At 45.9% G+C, this 21,402-nt stretch overlaps 1 protein-coding gene across 6 annotated transcripts in view; it reads right to left on the bottom strand.

Annotated features, from left to right (window-relative positions):
* Positions 1-230: 230 nt before the first annotated feature.
* Positions 231-21,402, bottom strand: part of c8h9orf64 (chromosome 8 C9orf64 homolog) — a 44,153-nt gene continuing 22,981 nt past the window's right edge. For all 6 annotated transcript variants that reach the window (XM_038804872.1, XM_038804877.1, XM_038804874.1 and 3 more), the window contains 3 exons: positions 20,576-20,835; positions 12,358-12,553; positions 231-863 (listed from right to left, as the gene is read on the bottom strand). In XM_038804872.1, the coding sequence (XP_038660800.1) occupies positions 634-863; positions 12,358-12,553; positions 20,576-20,835 (686 nt within the window). In that variant the 3' untranslated portion in view covers positions 231-633. The remainder of the gene's footprint in view (positions 864-12,357; positions 12,554-20,575; positions 20,836-21,402) is intronic.

Genomic DNA, 21,402 nt, shown 5'->3' on the forward strand with positions numbered 1-21,402 from the left:
TAACTGGATCTTAATTCTGCACCCTCAATATGGAGTTATTGGGAAATCATTAGACAGAATTAACTTGGATCGCTACGTGCACTTATCAGGGGGCAGCACGGTAGCACAGTGGTTAGTACTGTTGCTTCATAGCTCCAGGGTCGATTCCCGGCTTGCGTCACTGTCTGTGCGGAGTCTGCATGTTCTCCCCATGTCCCCGTGGGTTTCCTGCAGGCACTCTGGTTTCCTCCCACAGTCCAAAGATGTGCGGGTTAGGTGGATTGGCCATGATAAATTGCCCTTTGTGTCCAAAAAAGGTTAGCTGGTGTTACTGGGTTACGGAGATGGGGTGGAGGTGTGGGTTTGAGTGGGGTACTGCACATAGTCATTCGAACTATGAAGGAGGCTATTCAGTCCATTAAATTCCATGCTGCATCTCTGCATCAAGGTGCAGACGCGATGGGCTGAATGGCCTCTTGCCGCACTGTAAATTCTATCATTACAATGTTTTGTAAAAGACCATTATTTCAATTTGCCATTTCGGAGATGTGGACTAAGATTTGGGCCTACAAATTAGTACAAGTGAGCTCCCCAATCTCCCCCACGCCAAAAATAAGTTGTGTGCCGTTGCTTCATACAAACTGTTTAGTGTCACTAGTAGTAGATGCAGCGAACACGATGGATGGGAATATCTGCCATGTCCTTTCGGTGATCTCTTGCATAGTCCCACAGGTAGTAATCGATCAAAACAGAATTGATATGTGTATTCGTGCATCCTCTCTGCGCTTGAAGTTCCAGAATGCGATGCAATATTAACTCAATGCACCAAATTGAGCAGCCTCGAATCTCCACTTCCTGACAGTCCCCTGATCGGAAGAGGGTACCTATGATAGGAATTAAACAGGCAGCTCTTACTCCAATAAAAATGAATACAGCAACAAAATCCTGAACCAAAATGGTAACAAATTCAAAACGATTGTGAAACACTACTTACATTTTTTGGACGAGTGTGTTTGACAAACAGTTCATGACAAAATGCAATGTTCTAGTTAGCAACTGAATAATTGTGGGTCATGGATCAGCCTGTTCCAAAACGGTCTTATATTTTAAAGCAACTCAATTGTTCATTTGCAGCTCCATAGGGCAAGATTTTCCAGACATAGAATATTTTCAGCTGTTAAGACCATTTACAGGTCTATAAAATGGCCATAAATACTCTATTGTATGCTTTATAACTGGATCAACAATAACTTCAGTGTATATCAGTCATAGAGGTCTACAGCAGAGAGGTCTACAGCACAGAAAAGGCCCTTCGACCCCTCGCGTCTGCACCAGCTAAAAACAACCACCTAACTAATTTCCTTGGATCCCAATGGCTCTTTTGCGGTGCATTTCACAATACTAGACACTGGGTTTTTCATCTTTAGAACTTGTTTAGCTTAGAACGATGGGGCGAAAATATCCTCTCTCTGCTGGCAATGAGTCTTTTTCAAGGAGTTTAGGCAATCTCTTAATATGCATGGACTCCCAGAACAAAACGGTCCAGAACTTGGCACTCATTCACAATCTTACCTCACATAAGCCTGAAGATGAAGAATGTAGGAAATGAATTTAGCTCACTTGGCTAAATCGCTGGCTTTTCAAGCAGGCCAGCAGCATGGTTCAATTCCCGTTCCAGCCTCCCCGGACCGGCACCGGAATGTGGCGACTAGGGGCTTTCCACAGTAACTTCATTGAAGCCTACTCGTGACAATAAGCGATTTTCAAATCCAAAAGCAGATGGTGCCGGTCAAAGGTTTGGGTCGAGATAAATTTTTGTGATGTGGAGATGCCGGCGTTGGACTGGGGTGAGCACAGTAAGAAGTCTCATAACACCAGGTTAAAGTCCAACAGGTTTGTTGCAATAAAGTTTTGTGGCAGACACAGAGCTTTATTCTACATGTAACTACACTTGACCTGGGGGCTTCTGACCTCAAGAAACCAGTGGATGTGGTCTTATGGTATGGGCAACAAATGATGGTTGCGCCAGTGATGCCCATATATCATGAAATAATTTTTAAAAATTGTCGCAGTAATCACTAAATGTTCCTGGATTTAAGGACTGGCTGAGGACAACGAGATCAATCCACTGTCTAGCCTTTATCTTCCTTCCCTTATCCTAGCTATCTGCTGCAGAAGTATGCTAAAGGGAACTTTCCATAGATTTCAGAGAATTTACAGTGCAGAAGGAGGCAATTCAGCCCATCGGGTCTGCACTGGCCCTTGGAAAGAGCACCCTACTTAAGCCCATGCCTCCACACAGACGGTGATCCAAGTCGGGATTCGAACCAGAGACCTTGGAGCTGTGAAGTACATGTGCTAGCCACTGTGCAACCATGCTGCCCAAGTTGGTGCAGTTATGGGCATTAAGATCACAAGACATAGAGCAGAATTAGGCCACATGGCCCATTGACTCTGCCCCACCATTCAATCAAGGTTGATATTTTTCTCATCCTCATTTTGGGGCAGCACGGTAGCATGGTGGTTAGCATAAATGCTTCACAGCTCCAGGGTCCCAGGTTCGGTTCCCGGCTGGGTCACTGTCTGTGCAGAGTCTGCATGTCCTCCCCGTGTTTGCGTGGGTTTCCTCCGGGTGCTCCGGTTTCCTCCCACAGTTCAAAGATGTGCGGGTTAGGTGGATTGGCCATGCTAAATTGCCCGTAGTGTCCTAAAAAGTAAGGTTAAGGGGGGGTTGTTGGGTTACGGGTATAGGGTGGATACGTGGGTTTGAGTAGGGTGATCATTGCTCGGCACAACATCGAGGGCCGAAGGGCCTGTTCTGCGCTGTACTGTTCGATGTTCTATGTTCTATTCTCCTGCCTTCTCCCCATAACCCGATCCCCGTATTAATCAAGAACCTATCTATCTCTGTCTTAAAGACACTCAGTGATTTGGCCTCCACGGCCTTCTGCGGCAAAGAGTTCTACAGGTTCACCACCCTCTGGCTGAAGAAATTCCTCCTCATCTCAGTTTTAAAGGATCGCCCCTTCAGTCTGAGGCTGTGCCCTCGGGTTCTAGTTTTTCCTACTAGTAGAAACATCCTCTCCACGTCCACTCTATCCAGGCCACGCAGTATCCTGCAAATTTCAATAAGAACCCCCCTCATCCTTCTAAACTCCAACGAGTACAGATCCAGAGTCCTCAACCGCTCCTCATATGACAAGCTTTTCATTCCAGGGATCATTCTGGTGAACCTCCTCTGGACCCTTTCCAAGGCCAGCACATCCTTCCTTAGATACGGGGACCAAAATCTCTCACAATATTCCAAATGGGGTCTGACCAGAGCCGTATACAGCCTCAGAAGTACATTCTTGCTTTTGTTTTCCAGCCCCATCAACGCAAATTCTAACATTGCATTTGCCTTCCCAACTGCCGACTGAACCTTCACATTAACCTTAAGAGAATCTTTCCTTTTTTAAAAAAAATTTAGATTACCCAATTATTTTTTCCAATTAAAGGGCAATTTAGTGTGGCCAATTCACCTCCTCTGCACATTTTTGGGTTGTGGGGGCGAAACCCACGCAGACACGGGGAGAATGTGCAAACTCCACACGGACAGTGACCCAGAGCCGGGATCAAACCTGGGACCTCAGCGCCGTGAGGCAGCTGTGCTAACCACTAGGCCACCGTGCTGCCCTACCTTAAGAGAATCTTGACCTCGGACTCAAACTCCTTTGTGCTGATTTCCTGAGCGTTTTCCCATTTGGAAATGTAGCTATCTGGATGGTCACTTACAAAGGATCCTGGGTAATACGGCCACCTGCAAAGGACCATGGGGAATATGGTCAACCCAGGACTCAGACGCTCAGACCTTATGTATATTGGCAACTCAGATAACTAGACGCTATCGAAACCCCCAGCTACTTTGCATTCTAATGGCCCATTTCCCCAGAACAAAAGACCTGTACTCAGGTAACAGATACAGAAGCAGACTCATCAGCACCACTCCCTTTGCTCAGTGAGCCCAAAAAGCCGAGGTCAATGACCGCTTAGGACAAGCCCCGCCACCAAGGCACCCGCCCCTCTATTGACCAAAATCAAAGGCAGTAATCGAAGCCTGCTGAATTATGGAGTCGAAAGCTAAGGACCGCCTAAAAGAGCATGAAACCCCAGAAGGATAAAGAGAGACATTGCCATGTGTTCGGTCTCTCTTGGCCCCGGCCTACGCCTAAAACCAAGTGTAGCATGACGACCAGAAGACAAGTTCAAGACCAACGATTGCTACCAGACGGATGAGCCCAGCAGAAACGAAGTCACTTCTACAGACCCAGCCACCAAGATCCGAGCAAAGGCCCTGTTCCTCTGCATAAAGCTGGGTGCCTGAAGTTAAATACAGGTTGTTGTTGTGTTAGATCTAATTTAGCTTGTAGTGTTTTATGTTGCACGTCGAATTAATTCTTGTGTGTAAATAAACTAGCATTGAACATGAACTAATTAACTGGTTGTTTGGTATTTGATCGATATCCGGTAAAACCTTGTGGTGGTATCATTTGATACCTGGCGACTCGGAAAAGCAATATCATCATTAATAATGGTCATATCAGTATCCGGTTAAAAAGAGCCACATCAGGGCAGCACGGAGGCCTAGTGGTTAGCACAACCGCCTCACGGCGCTGAGGTCCCAGGTTCGATCCCGGCTCTGGGTCACTGTCCATGTGGAGTTTGCACATTCTCCCCGTGTCTGCGTGGGTTTCGCCCCCACAACCCAAAAATGTGCAGAGTAGGTGGATTGGCAACGCTAAATTGCCCCTTAATTAGAAAAAATAATTGGCTAATCTAAATTTATTTTTAAAAAAAGAGCCACATTATTGTCGTCTCCGGTGCGAATTGGCAACAGAAAATAGTCTATGCCTCCATTTCTCCTTCCAAAGTGCATAACCTCACATTTTTTTACATTGTATTCCATCTGCCTCGAACAAGTATGCTCTTTTGGATACTGATGAAGGGGATGGCCCATCAGGTGCCAGCAGCAGCCAGAGAGGTGGTACCATGGCTAGCCCTGCTGTACAGAGAAGGGAGCAAAGCATAATAGAGCAATACTATTTGAGGATTCGATAGTCAGAGGCCCAGGTCGCAAGAGATACAAGAGACACTACAGGATGGTGTGTTGCCTCCCTGGTGCCAGGGCCATGGATGTCTCGGAGTGGGTACAGGGCATCCTGAAATTGAGGGCAATCAGACAGATGTCATTGTCCACATTGATACAAATGACACAGGCAGGAAGAACAGCAAGGTCTTGCAAAGACATTACAGGGAGTTAGGTAGCAAGCTAAAAAGCAGGATCTCCAGGGTAGTAATTTCAGGATTATGCCCCAAGCCATATGCTAACTAGGAACAGAGAGATACTACAGTTGAACATGTTGCTAAAGAGCTGGTGTAGGGATGTCTTCCAGCGAAGGTGGGACCTGTACAAGGATGGCTTGTACCTAAACTGGAAAGGCACCAGTACCCTGGATGGGAGATTTGCTAATGTGGTTTGGGAAGGTTTACACTAGAATGGCAGGGGGGTTCGAACCAGAACAGCAGGCCAGCAAGTGTAGAGATTAAGGAAGAGCTGGAGACTAAGACAAGTATAGCTAAGAGGGAGAGCAGGCAGGGGTAGGTCGCTGAACTCAATGGGTTTGGTGTGCTTTTGCTTCAATGTAATGAGTATAACAGGTAAAACGGATGAACATAGAGCCTGGATAATGTGGGGAATGGATAGTGTTGCTATTATGGAGACATTGTTAAAGGAGGGACAGAACTGGCAGCTTAATATTCCGGGATATCGATGTTTAGACAAGACAGAGTGAATAGCAGAAAAGGGAGGGCGGTGGGGGGAGTTGCATTAATGGTTAGGGAACATAACACAGCTGTGATGAGGGAGGACATCTTAGAGCGATCCTGCAGTGAGGCATTAGGGGTAGAGCTCACAAATAGGAAGGGTGCAAACACAATGTTGGGGTTGTACTGTAGGCCTCCCAACAGCCAGCGGGACACAGAGGAATAGATATGTAGTCAGATTCTGGAAAGATGTGAAAATAGCAGGGTTGTTGTGATGGGTGATTTTAATTTTCCCCATATTGTCTGGAACTCCCTTAGTGCCAGGGGTTCAGATGGAGAGCAATTTATTAGGTGTGTCCAGGAGGATTTTTTTTTTGTTGAAACAGTATGTTAACAGACCAACCAGGGAGGGGGCCTTACTGGACCTGGCATTGGGGAATGAGCCCGGTCAGGTGACCAAAGTTTCAGTAGGGGAACATTTTGGGAATAGTGCTCATAATTCCGTAAATTTTCGAAAACTCATGGCTTAGGACAAGAGTGGTCCTCAAGTGAGGGTGCTAAATTGGGGGAAAGTCATTGACAACAGAATTTGGCAAGAGCTGGAGAATGTGGATTGGGATCGGCTGTTTGAGGGTAAATCCATGTTTGTCATGTGGGAGTCTTTTAAAGACTAATTGATTAGAGTGCAGGACGAGCATGTCCCTGCAAAAAGGAAGGACAGAAATGGCAGGATTAGGGAACCATGAAAGACACGGGAAATGGTGAGACTAGTCAAAAAGGAAAAGGGAATCATGTATAAAGGTCGAGGCAACTAAAAAGACAAAGCTTTTGAAGAATATAGGGAAAGCAGGAACAAACTCAAATTAGGAGTTAGGAGGGCTAAAGGGAGCTATGAAATGGCAAGCAGGATCAAGGAAAATTCTATGGCCTTTTATGCATATAAAAAAGGAGCAAGAGGCTAGACAGGAAAAGTGTAGGCCCACTCAAGGACAAAGGAGGGAAGTTACGTGTGGAGTCAGAGCAGGTGGGTGAGATCCTTAATGAGAACTTTGCATCAGTATTCACCAAGGACACGGACATGATGGATGTTGAGATTAGGATGGGTGTGTGAATACTGATAAAACACATCAGGATACTGAAGGAAGTGTTGGATATCATAAAATGCATTAAGCTAGACAAGTCCCTTGGTCTGGATGGGATATATCTTAGGTTACTGTGGGACGCAAGAGAGGAAATAGTTGCAGCCTTAACAGATATCTTTGCATCATCTTTGACCACAGGCGAGGTTCCAGAGGACTGGAGAATAGGCAACGCTTTTGTTTTGTTTAAGAAGGGAAGTAGGGATAATCCAGGTAACTATAGGCCGGCGAGCCTGATATAGGTGGTGGGGAAGCTGTTGGAGAAGATATTGAGGGGCAGGATTTATTCACATTTGGAAGCGAATGGACTTGTTAGCGATAGGCAACATGGTTTTGTGTGGGGAAGGTCATGTCTTACCAACTTGATGAGAGTTTTTTTGAGGAGGTGACAAAATTGACTGATGAGGAAAGGCTGTGGATGTCGTCTTCATGGACTTCAATAAGGCGTTTGACAGGTTCCCTCATGGCAGACTAGCACAAAAGGTAAAGTTGCATGGAATTCTGGGTGTACTAGCTAGATGCATAAGGAACTGGCTCGGCAACAGGAGACAGAAAGTAGCAGTAGAAGAGAGTTTTTCAGAATGAATATCTGTAACTAGGGATGCAGAGCGAATCAGTGCTTGTACCACTGTCATTTGTAATATATAAATTATCTGGATGAAAATGTAGCTAATCTAATTAGAAAGTTTGCAGACGCCACTGAGATAGGTGGAGTTCACAGAATCATAGAATTTACAGTGCAGCCATTCGGCCCATCGAGTCTGCACCGGCCTTTCGAAAGAGCACCCTACCCAAGCTCACAGCTCCACCCTATCCCCGTAACCCCACTCAACCTTTTTGGACACCAATTTTTAATTTAGCATGGCCAATCCAGCTAACCTGCACATCTTTGGACTGTGGGAGGGAACCGGAGCACCCGGAGGAAACTCACGCAGACACAGGGAGAACATGCAGACTCCACACAGTCAGTGACCCAAGCTGGGAATCGGACCTGGGACCCTGGAGCTGTGAAGCAATTATGCTACCATGCAGACAATGAAGGGGACTATCAGAGAATACAGCAGAATATAGATAGATTGGAGAGTTGGCAGATGGAGTTCAACCCAGACAAATGTGAGGTGATGCATTTTGGAAGATCAAATTCAGATGTGAATTATACAGTAAATGGCAGAACCCTTAGAAGCATTAACATACAGAGGGATCTGGGCATTCAGGTCCATAGTTCCATTAAAGTGGCAATGCAGGACTTCCGGTGGCGCCCTCGAGGAGACAGGTCGCAGGTCGGATCGCTCCCGCCCGAGATGGGCAAACGGACCTTTGTCAACGGACTTTTTTGGGACCTGGCAGCCTGAATCGGTGGAGGAGACGATAGGGAAGAGGCTTCCTTTCCGGGGTATGGGCAGCTGGACCAGAAGTGGTCGAGTGGAGCGGCAAGGATCGAAGCGGGAGCAGCAGGGACCCCAGGCTGGGCGGCCAAGCATGGCGGAGCGGAGCGGAGGCTCACTGGCCAAGGGAGGAGCAGATGGAGTTCTTCAAGAACTGCTTCGCCGAGCTGAGGAGGGACACGCTGGACCCGATGAGAGCGGTGATGGACCGAATGGTCGAGACACAGGCGGCCCAAGGGAAGGCGCTCAGGGAGGTCAAGGCGAAGCTCTCCAGTCAGGCGGGCACGGTAACGGAGCTGGAGCACGAGGTGGAGGAGCTGAACGCCCGTCAGAGGAGGATGCAGGAGCAGCTTGAAGAGCTGGGGAACAGAGCCAGGAGGCAGAATTTACGAATCGTTGGCCTCCCCGAGGGCTGTGAGGGGTCAGATGTGGGTGCATACGTGACGGGTATGCTTGTGGCGCTGATGGGACCGGAGGCCTTCCCTCAACCCCTGGAGTTGGATGGGGCACATAGAGCCCCCGCAAGGAAGCCCAGGACGGGCGACCGACCGAGGGCCTTGGTGGCCCGCTTTCACCGGCTTGCTGACAGGGAACGTGTACTGCGATGAGCCAAGGCGGAGAGGAGCAGCAGATGGGAGAACTGCGAGGTGCGCATTTACCAGGACTTGGGAACGGAGCTGGCCAAAAGGCGGGCAGGATTCATCAAGGTAAAGGCAGCCCTCTACAAAAAGGAGGTGAGGTTTGGAATGCTATATCCTGCAAAACTTTGGGTTACGTTTGAGGAACTCCACTACTATTTTGAGACACCAGAACAGGTTTGGACCTTTATTAAAGACAAGAAGCTGGACGTGAACTAATGGGCACTTAGTTCTTTCAGTGCTGTACAGTGGCGGCGACCTGTTAACTCAAAATTGCTCTGATTAGGACTTTTACTAAAAGAAGAAGCTGGACTGGAACTAAAGGACTTGGGGCTCTCAGACCTTTTGTGTGGCGGCGGTTTGTTAAACTATCCTGTACTGTAATGTTTTATCCAAGATTGTTTTCAGCCTGGACAGAGAGTGGGGGCTGGAGGGCGCACTGTTTAGGGTCCTTTGGGGGGGATTGCAATGGGGGGGGGGGGGGGGGCCTGTGCTTGATACCTTTTGGCGCGAGATCGGGGCCTCTGATAGGGGGATGGGCTAGGGGCTAGTCACGGGACTTGAAAGGGCACGGTGGGATACAATTAGGTTAATGGGTCCCTGGCGTGTGGGGGGAGGGCCTAAGCGCTAGGACGGGAGACAGGTAGGCGCCAAGGGCAGGGGTCAGTGTGGCTAGCGTAGGTCAGAGGGCACCAGGGAGATCGGAGGGGGGGCGGGGCGGGCTAGGGCCAAGCGCAGGGCTGACCTGGCAGGTCAGGCCTTGGGGAGCAGGGGAGACCAGGCGGAGGGGGGCGGGGAGAGGGAAGAGGGTTAGGGCCACGTTAGTTTAGTTGAACACGTGTGGCATGGGCAAACAGAGCTGGCAGGGAAAGTGCCTTATGGAAGGATCTTTGGCTTCAACACTTATTAACATGTTTATTCTTTCCCACTGTTTGTTTTCACTATGTTAAGGCTCTTTGCACAGGGCCATTTTTCTCTCTGTAACTGTTACAAATTTGTGTTAAATAAAAAACTTCAAAAAAAAAAAAGTGGCAATGCAGGTGGATAAGGTGGTCAAGCATGCATATGGCATGTTTGCCTTCATCGGCCGGGGCACTGAGTCCAAGAGTTGGCAAGTTATGTTATAGTTGTATAAAATTGTAGTTAGGCCACATTTGAAATATTGCGTGCAGTTCTGGAGACCACACTACCAGAAGCATGTAGATGCTTTGAAGAAAGTGCAAAGAAGATTACCTATATGTTGCCTGGTCTGGAGGGTGTTAGCTGTGAGAAGTTGAATAAACTCGGATTGTTTTTGTTGGAATGTTTTTGTTGGAAAGACGAAGGCTGAGGGGAGACTGACTGAGGTCTACAAAATTACGAGAGGTATAGACAGGGTGAATAGTCAGAAGCTTTTTCCCAGGATGCAAGGTTCAATTACAAGGGGGCACAGGCTCAAGGTGAGATGGGGAAAGTTTAGGGGGGATGTAGATGAAAAGTTTTTCACGCAGAGGGTGGTGGATGCCTGGAATGCATTGCCAGTGGAGGTAGTGGAAGTTGGCATGATAGCAATGTTTAAGATGCATCTGGATGGACACATGAACGTGCGGGAATGGATGGATACAGATCATTTGAGCAATAAGTAGGAGGTCTAAATAAGGAATCTGGATAGGCACAGGGTTGGTGGGGCCTACGGGCATGTTCCTGTGTTGAAATGTTCTTTGGAACTGACAACTTATTATCCAGTCCAAAGGACAGTCTGACAGAACAGTTTCCATGAGCTGCTTTTCAAAGGCAATCCTCTACTTGGGAATGCCCTTACCATTTGCAAGGACTGCAGCGGCTCAAGAAGGTAACTCAGCACCATATGTATATATATACTCTCCAAGTTCTATATCTACCTCTTCATTCTCTTGGGTGAAGACAGGTATAAGTATTCGTTCAACACCCTAATGTCCTCTTGTTCCACCCAGAGTTCTGTGCAGGTCCCTAATGGGCCCTAGTTATCCACTTCCCATCGATATACTTATAGAATATCTTCGCATTTTCCCTACTTTTACCAGCCAGAGAATTCTCATATCCCCTCTTTGCTCTCCTAATTGCTTTCTTAAACTCCATCCTGCACTTTCTGTATTCCACTAATGCCTCCATTGATTTGTTCCTCTTCTACTTGCTAAAAGCCTCTCTTTTCCTTCTCATCGTATCCTGAATGCCTCTGGTCATACGAGGTTCTCTGGGTTTGTTACTCCTCCTAGAGGGAACATGTTGGGCCTTTACCCTCTCCATTTCCTTTTTGAACGTGTTGCTCTGTTTATCTGGTTCTAAATATGGTGCTCAGTGTGGTCGCCTTCCTTAATCCTAGAGTCGCAAGTATCTTTCGATACCGCCACAAGGTTCAAACCTGAATACTGATCAAAGAACCAATGCACCAGTTAGTTAGTTCAAAGTCAAAACTATTTATTTACACACAGTAGTGTCTACTCATGCACAAAATACCATAAACTAAACTATCTCTAACGCCAACACCTATACTTAACTTTGGGTGCTCACTCAGTCAGAGGAACAATGGCCATTGTTCAGATCTGAGGCTGTTGGGTGCGAAGGTGTAACAGGAGGACAGCTAAGGTCGGCCGTCTGATTGCGAGCGTTGACCTTGGACTTACTTGCTTCTGGTGATGCTGGTGGAGGGGTCTCTCTGTTTCAAGAGCCGAGTCCAAGAGAGCGATTCTCCCTCGGAGGCTTCTTCTTATACCCAAAGGGGGCTTCGCGCGCTTTTGGGCGGGCCTTGAACTTGGCCCCAATTAATTGGACCGCATCTTGATCACTGGTATTGATCTCGACCAATAAAGGGGTGGGTGCCCTGATGGCTGGGCGTGCGTCTTTGGTGGCCGTTGGCCTTGCTTTGTTTTTGTCTTTCTGGCGCCGGGGTGTCTGCTATAGTATCGGTTACTTGAATGTTATTCCTTTGTTCCCGGAGATGGGCCATCAATATGCTAATTGACCTACAGTTTCAGTCTCGTCTGGGAGTTGCCTTCTCAATACGCATCCAGACTCTGTGCCTGCCTGCTTTCTTAGCATTGTCCATGTTTCCCTATAGTCTTTGAAAACATCCATTTTGTATTCTGGAAGTGGCCATCCCAGATGGCTACAAACGCCCCCTTAAGATGCACTTACATAAACCACTGGCACTGAATTGACTTGATACAGTAGTCAATGGTCATATTTCCCCAAGACTTCTCTCTCATTTTTTCTTACATCTACAGTTTCTCTCTCTTGCACAAATCTGGGGAATTACATTCCGCTATTCCATTCAGCAGCCGCTTGCCAACCAGTGAAATGCTTCTTCAATTTACTGTGCCAAGTGCATCATGACTGTAGCCAGAGACAGGTATGAGAGCAACTTTCTGCTGTGTTGGTACAACATGTATTACAAACCTTGTTTAAGTTTTTGCATGAGTTTTTCAGAGTACTTCATGGCTCCAAGGTAGACAAGTGCCTGAGGGATTCTGTAGTCGGCAAACATAGTTAGACTGGTCATATCATGAAAGGCACCATCCTCCTTTCCTTCCAATAGGCCCCAGATATCCGCGATAAGGATTTGTGCCCTTTTGTAAAAAGCAACTTTCTTGCCCTAAATAACAGAAAGAAATAATTGTGAAGAGTACAAATTTTCAATACATCTAGTAACATTTCAAATCCATAATTTATTTTATTCAATGGATGTGAGCATTGCTGTCTGGGCCAGCCTTTATTGCCCATTCCTGAGGCATTCAAGAGTCAACCACATTGCTGTGGATCTGGAGTCACATATCGGCCAGATAAAGGACAACAGATTTCCTTTCCCAAAGGACAACATTGAACCAGATGGGTGTTTTGTTTTTAAAGCAACAATGGGTTTAAGGTCACCATCATCAGACTTTTAATTCCAGATTTCTTTTATGAATTCAAATTTTACCATCTGCCATGGTGAGATTCGAACTCGGGTCCCCAGAGCATACCCTGGGTCTCTTGATTACTCCGGTGACAATAGGTCATTGCCTCCCCATATATATCACATTTGGAGAAGTTTGAGAGTTCTGTTTTTATAATTGGTGGCAGTGTATGCTGTAATATTATTTTGCAACCTATCCCATCACAAATAAAAAAAATACCTACACAGAACTATAAACTCTTAATCCTGTGATGTGACCAGTGGCTAGCCTGATCACAGGGCAGTTTACAAATGACAAGGCAGCATCAAGCTGTGGCAAAACAACAAGAAAGATAGGGTGTGACATAGATTTGGAGAGGAAGCATGAGCGAACTGTACCATCATGTATCTTAATCTTAAGTTCTGAGCAATGTGTAGCCACCTGGGGTGGCCACGTCCAGATTCCAAAATGGACACTTGCAAAGAGTAAAGGGAAAATTGGACAGTACTAGGAAAACAAGCAGGTGCAAGGTTTGCCTGTGGATTGGAACTTGCAGCTCCCAGACAGAACTGATACTACAAGCCATTAGCATAGTAATGAGCTATCTCCGGGGACAAAAGAGAAACATTTAAGCAAACGGTACCAGAGCAGACTCCCCGGCGCCAGTGGAGACTAAAACAAAGGCAGGCCAACGGTCACCTAGGGCTCGCCCAGTGATCAAGCAACGACCCCTTTATTGGAGAAATCAATACAAATGATTGGGACATGGTCCAATTAATTGGGGCCAAGTTCAGGAACCGCCCAGAAGGGCGCGAAACCCCTTGGGGTATAAAGGAGTCCCCGAAGACAGATCGCTCTTCTTTTTCTTCACCTTCATCTTGGCCTTGGCTCTCAGCGACGAGAGACCCGCTAAGCACCAGCCAAGTAAGTACAAGGTCAACGCACACTACGAGATAAGCGCTCCTAGCTACTATTCTATACCAGTTCGAAGCCAGCAGTCTCAGAACCGGACAACGGCCATTGTTCCTCTGACTGAGTGGGCACCCGAAGCTAAGTATAGGCTTTTAGTAATAGTTGTAGTTTAGTGAGTAGAGTTTGTGCATGAGTAATAATTGACTGTGTGTATAAATAAATGTGCATTGATTTCAAACTTACTAAATGGTGTATCGAGTCTTTGATCAGTATTCAGTTTTGAACCTTGTGGTGGTATCAAAAAGATACCTGGCGACTCTTGAGCAAAGGTAATTAAAACAGAGCAAATTAAGGAAAGCATAACGAGCAACAAATGACGCCAGAGTCTCTAATTAAAAAGCCCTGAACTACAAAGTAATTAGACTGCAGAAGAAAATTCAACACAAAAAATTGTTGTGGAAATGTTTATGTACTACTTCTTTAGCCGTTTCCTCAGTAAAAGAAAAGCAATTGTAAAATTAAAAGGGAAGCAAATTTCTTCACCTCATGAAGGCCATAAACTACTTCCAAAAGGGTAATCTTGTCAGGCCACTGGGCTACACCTGCTGAGGCTAGTTTTGTGTGGAGTATGACAATACTTTGATACATATATAGATACATAGATAGGAGCAGGAGGTGGCCTTTTGGTCCTTTGAGCCTGCTCCGCCATTCATCACGGTCATGGCTGATCATCCAACTCAATAGCCTAATCCTGCTTTCTCCCCATAGCCTTTGATCCCATTCTCCCCAAGTGCTGTATCTTGCTGCCTCTTGAATATATTCAATTATTTAGCATCAACTACTTCCTGTGGTAATGAATTCCACAGGCTCACCACTCTTTGGGTGAAGAAATGTCTCCTCATCTCTGTCCGAAATGGTTCACATCAAATCCTCAGACTGTGGCCCCTGATTCTGGACACACCCATCATTGGTAACATCTTCCCTGCATCTACCCTGTCTGGTCCTGTTAGAATTTTATAAGTCTCTGTGAGATCCCCCCCTCATTCTTCTGAAGTCCAGCGAGAACAATCCCAACCTAGTCAACCACTCCTCATATGACAGTCCCGCCATCCCTGGAATCAGTCTGGTAAACCTTTGCTGCACTCCCTTGAGAACAAGAACATTCTTCCTCAGAGAAGACCAAAATTGCACACAATACTCCAGGTGTGATTGGAGCAACACATCTCTGCTTCTATACACTAAACCTCTCGCAAAGAAGGTCAACATACCATTAGCCTTCTTTACCGCCTGCTGCACCTGCATGCTTACCTTCAGCGACTGGTGCACAAGGACACGCAGGTCCCGTTGCACACACCCCTCTCCCAATTTACAACCATTCAGGTAGCAATCTGCTTTCCTGTTTTTGTTTCCAAAGTGAATAACCTCACACTTATCCAAATTATACTGCATCTGCCATTGATTTGCCCACTCACCCAACCTGTCCAGATCATGCTGTAGGATTCCTGCATCCTCGTCAGTTCACCCTCCCACCTAGCTTGGTATCATCTGCAAACTTTTGAGAGGTTACATTTTGTTCCCTCATCCAAATTAGGGCAGCACGGTAGCATTGTGGATAGCACAATTGCTTCAAAGCTCCAGGGTCCCAGGTTCGATTCTGGCTTGGGTCACTGCCTGTGTGTAGTCTGCACCCCGTGTGTGCGTGGGTTTCCTCCGGGTGCTCCGGTTTCCTCCCACAGTCCAAAGATGTGCAGGTTAGGTGGATTGGCCATGATAAATTGCCCTTAGTGTCCAAAATTGCCCTTAGTGTTGGGTGGGGTTACTGGGTTATGGGGATAGGGTGGAGGTGTTGACCTTGTGTAGGGTGCTCTTTTCAAGAGCCGGTGCAGACTCGATGGGCCGACTGGCCTCCTTCTGCACTGTAAATTCTATGGTATGGTAAAATCATTAGTATATATCATGAATAGTTGGGGTCCCAGCACCAATCCCTGCAGCACCCCACTAGTTACTGCCTGCCAATTTGAAAAGGGCCCATTAATTCCTACTCTTGTTTCCTCTCTTCCAACCAGTTTACTATCCACCTCAATACATTTCCCCCAATTGCATGCGCTTTTATTTTGGCACAATAACCTCTTATGCGGGACTTTGTCAAGCGCCTTCTGAAAGTCCAAATACATCACATCGACTGACTGGCCCTTGTCAACTGTACTGGTTAAATCTTCAAAGAATTCCAACAGATTTGTCAAGCATGATTTTCCCTTCATAAATCCTTGCTGACTGTGACTGATCCTGCCACTGCTTTCTAAATGTTCCGCTATAAAGTCTTTGATAATGGATTCAAGAATTTTCCCTACTACCGATGTTAGGGTTACTGGTCTATAATTCCCTGCTTTCTCTCTACCTCCCTTTCTAAAAAATAAATTTAGAGTGCCCAATTCATTTTTTCTCAATTAAGGGTCAATTTAGCGTGGCCAATCCACCTAGCATGCACATCTTAGGGTTGTGGGGGCAAAACCCACGCAAACATGGGAAGAATGTGCAAACTCCACACAGACAGTGACCCAGAGCCGGGATCGAAACTGGACCTCGGCACCATGAGGCAACAAGGCTAACCCACTGCATCACCGTGCTGCCCCCTACCTCCCTTTTTGAATATTGGAGTGACCCGAGCTACCCTCCAATTCGTAGGGACTGTTCCAGAGTCTATAGAATTCCGGAAGATGACCACCAACGCATCCACTATTTCCAGAGCCACCTCCTGAAGCACTCTGGGATGCAGATTCTCAGGCCCTGGGGATTTATCTGCCTTCAATCCCTTCAATTTTCCCAGCACCATTTCTCTACTAATGCTGATCTCCCTCAGTTCTTCCCTCTCACTAAACCTTTCATTCTCCAACATTTATGGTACCTGATTGGTGTCCTCTTTTGTGAAGACAGAACCAAAGTATGTATGTAATTGCTCAGCCATTTCTTTGTTCCTTATTATGCATTTCCCTGTTTCTGTCTGTCGGGGGCCTACATTTCTCTTTACCAATCCCTTTCTCTTCACATATTATTAGAAACTCTTTGTGTCAGTTTTTATGTTCCCTACACACTTCCATCGTATTGTACTTTCCCCTTCTTAATCAATCCCTTCGTCCTTCTTTGTTGAATTCTAAACTGCTCCCAATCCTCAGACTTATTATTCTTCTTGACCAATCTGTATGCTTCCTTGGATTGGATACTATTTCTAATTTCCTTTGTAAGGCATGGATTGGCCCTCTTACCCATTTTGCTTTTGTGCCAGACAGGATTGAGCAGTTGCTGTAGTTCCCCCATGCGTTCCTTGAATGTTCGCCATTGCCTACTTACTGCCATCCTTTTAAGTATCTCCCCCAATCTATCAAGGATAACCCACGCCTCATATCTTTATTAAGATTCAGCACCCTAGTCTCTGAATCAACTACTTCACTCTCTCTGTTGATAAAAAAAATTCTATCGTGTTATGGTCGCTCATTCCCAAGGGGTCTCACACAGCCAGATTGGCAATGATTCTCTTCTCATTACACAGTACCCAGTCTAAAATGGCCTTCTCTCTAGTTGGTTCCTCCACATATTGGTCAAGAAAATCATCCCATGTATACTCCAGGAATTCCTCCTCTATGGCATTGTGGCTAATTTTATTTGCCCAATCTATGTGAAGATTAAAATCACCCATGATCACCGATATTCCCTTATTACAGGCATCTCTAATTTCATGTTTAATGCCATTCCCAACATCACCACTGCAATGTGGGGGTCTATATATGGCACCCACTAATGTATTTTTCCCCTTCGTATTTCTCAACTCGGGCCATACAGAGTCCACATTGTCAGAGCTAATATCCTTTCTCACCAGTGTGTTAATTTCCTCTTTGCTACTATTAGGTATCATCACCAATAATTCAACATAATTTTCTACTGGCTCGATAAGGAATAAAAAGTCATCTAGCTTATTAAAAAAATCAGCAACCAATGTTCTTAGAAGTCAAGCAGGTCCACCTCCAGAATTGTTATTGGGAATCTAAACACAGAATCCATATAGAGCAGAAGCAGGCCATTCGGCTCATCGAGTCTGCACCAACCCTCCAAAAGAGCATCTTATCTAAACTCTCCTCCTTCTCCCCCCCTCTCCTCCTTCTCCCCCCCTCTCCTCCTTCTCCCCCCCCTCTCCTCCTTCTCCCCCCCCCTCTCCTCCTTCTCCCCCCCCTCTCCTCCTTCTCCCCCCCCTCTCCTCCTTCTCCCCCCCCCCCTCTCCTCCTTCTCCCCCCCCCCCCCCTCCCCCAATATCCCCACGCATTGATCAATGTTAATTCACCTGACCTGCACATCTTTGGACTGTGGGAGGAAACTGGAGCACCCGGAGGAAACCAAAGTAGACACGGGGAGAACCGCCAAACTCCACAGTCACCCAAGGCACCGTAAACAGCAGTGCCACCGTGCCACCCAAGTAAAGAACACAGCATGAAAAAAATCCAAATGCTTGTCTTTTAATAAGAGCATGCAAATTAAATGATACAGCAGTGAAGTACAATATAATGCACTTAAATTTGCTTTTAAGTATTGATTTTTAATACTAATCTCAAAGTTACTTTGAAAACTGAGCTGTTCATTACTGGAATATTAATTGTTAATTTCAGTAAGCCACAGTCAACAAGAGGATTTTTATTTCCACACAGCAAGTTGTTGTGATCTGGAATGCGTGAAAGGGTGATAGAAACAGATGATTCAATACTAACTTTCAAAATTGGAAGGGAAAAATTGTGCAGGACAATAGGGAAAGAGAAGGGAAGTGTGACCAGTTAGATAAGCCTACCAAAGAGCCAGCAACATATAGGCTGACTGGCTTCCTTTTGTGCTGTAAAACTTATGATTCTGTGCCGAAGAACAAAGAAAACAAATTTCCAGTTCAAAACATTGCTACAAGTGCCACCTGTTCCTAGATGAGGCTTTCAGTAAGCTGCTTTCCTGCTCTGTGTAACAATCTCCTCAGGACTAGAATGGTACAAAGTGGTGGACTGCAGTTGCCAGGCAAACTTATATGCTACTAGCAAGCAGATGGGTCCTGCCATAGGAGCTGCTGCTGGCTGCATCCCAGGAACAAGAGCCTGGGCCACCTTGGTCTCATTTGCTATGCCCATAGAACATAGAACATAGAACAGTACAGCACAGAACAGGCCCTTCGGCCCTCAATGTTGTGCCGAGCCATGATCACCCTACTCAAACCCACGTATCCATCCTATACCCGTAACCCAACAACCCCCTCCTTAACCTTACTTTTATTAGGACACTACGGGCAATTTAGCATGGCCAATCCACCTAACCCACACATCTTTGGACTGTGGGAGGAAACCGGAGCACCTGGAGGAAACCCACGCACACAGGGGGAGGACGTGCAGACTCCACACAGACAGTGACCCAGCCGGGAATCGAACCTGGGACCCTGGAGCTGTGAAGCATTTATGCTAACCACCATGCTACCCTGCTGCCCAGTTAGGACTTTGCTGCTGAAACTAGCCAAGAAGATGAAAGGGATTCGGGAGTTAGGAAATTAAGATGTCTGGTCACTGTGAAGTGGCAAATGAAACAGACAGAATGTGTAATAATTTAATTCACAAGAACTGATTTCTATTCTCTCCAGGCAAAAACCTTGAATGCTGCGATCAAACTTCGGCATCGAGACAGAAGGGGAAGAAAAAAGCCAGAGATTTGCCCAGAGTGGATACTTTGGTACAGAAAGCATAAGTGTTTAATGGAGGTAAGCGGGAGGGAGCATAAAAATTGCAGGACACTATGATGAGCAACAGTTAAATTCAGAGCACTTTTCCACATTGGGTAAAACAAACTCCAAGGTAACTTAGCACTAATTAGGATCTAAAAATATTTTATTGTACTGGCCAAGGACAATTATAATTGCAGAGCACCAGATGAAACAATCATCAAGTTAACTGCAGTTCTACTTTGTGAGACTTTTGAAAGTTAGTATTGAATCTGTTTCTATCACCCTTTCATGCATTCCATATCACAACAACGTGCTGTTACAGGATCACCACTGTCAGGTGATTTGCACCTTTCTCAGCCGTACTGAAAAATCACTGGAACACGGTAGCCTATCTACCCAATGGTACGGATCAAATTACACATTGCATGGAACTTGAATCACTCCACAGCAGGAGGATGAAATTGCACAATTAGTCTTGACCTCTGGCCCAACCCAATGTTTTGCAAATAGATATTAACAACATATGGAACCACAGAATTTACAGTGCTGAAGGAGACCATTCAGCCCATTGAGTCTGCACTGGCCCCTGGAAAGAGCTCCCCACTTAAACTCATATCTCCACCCAATCCCTGTAACCCAGTAACCCCACTGAATCTTTTGGTCACTAAGGGCAATTTATCCTGGCCAATCCACCTAACCTGCTCGTCTTTGGACTGTGGAAGGAAACTGGAGCACCCAGAGGAAACCCACGCAGACATGGGGAGAAAGTGACAGTCACCCGAGGCTGGATTTGAATCCAGGACCCTGCAGCTGCGAGGCAGCAGTGCTAACCACTATGTCACCAGTTAAACGTGCACCAGTTAAATATATTTCGCAAACGGAATTCGTTTTCCATTAGGCCACCAAGTGAGAATTGAAAAAAAATACCTTATGTTCAGCAATAAAGAACAAAATTGCAAGAAATCATTTTTGCCAGCATCATCATAATGCATAGTAGAAGAGTTTCCTACATTCAAAATCTGACAATTCCAAACACAGCAAATTTTCTCATCAATCAAATAGAGAAAATCTACATTGATCAAAATGGACTTACCTGAAATGTCGCTTCATCCCGATATGAAGGAAAATTTTCCACCACAAGCCGTAGCAGCTTCTGGGCACTATTTTCACTTTTCTTAATGCAGTTAAGGAATGAACCATCAAATCTCTCCAGCAATATGTTTCCAGCTTCCTTAAGTACTTTGAGACGTTCTTCAATCAGAGGCATTGGAACATCAGTGTCTGAACGTAGCACATATTTCAACTGACCCAGTGTTATGGTAGCAAAATATGAAGCACTGGTAATAGGAATACCTCAACAGGAAGAAAGAATACCAGCAATATTAACATAATGACTCCACCTACGATAAAAACTTGAAGTCAGATCATGGCAGGTCAACAGGGAAATGCATCATTTAGTACAGCTCTTATCAAAGTTACAAATCATATTCAATGTATCAAAGGGAAATGATCTCTCCTCAGGTTTCTCAATCTGGGGCGGCACGGTGGCACAGTGGTTAGCATTGCTGCCTACGGCGCTGAGGACCCGGGTTCGAATCCCGGCCCTGGGTCACTGTCTGTGAGGAGTTTGCACATTCTCCCCGTGTCTGTGTGGGTTTCACCCCCACAACCCAAAGATGTGCAGGTTAGGTGGATTGGCCATGTTAAATTGCCCCTTAATTGGAAAAAATGAATTGGATATTCTAAATTTAAAAAAAAAAGGTTTCTCAATCTGTCTGTAATCTCTGATACTGTTGATTCCATCATCCTCCTCTATTGTCACTCAGCTGAGTTGGACTGCTCACTCTCACCCATGTGAATAAAAGCAAATTACTGTGAATGCTGAAATCTGAAACAAAAGAGAAAATGCTGGAAAATCTC

The sequence above is a fragment of the Scyliorhinus canicula genome, chromosome 8 (assembly GCF_902713615.1).
Source record: "Scyliorhinus canicula chromosome 8, sScyCan1.1, whole genome shotgun sequence".
NCBI lineage: Eukaryota > Metazoa > Chordata > Chondrichthyes > Carcharhiniformes > Scyliorhinidae > Scyliorhinus > Scyliorhinus canicula.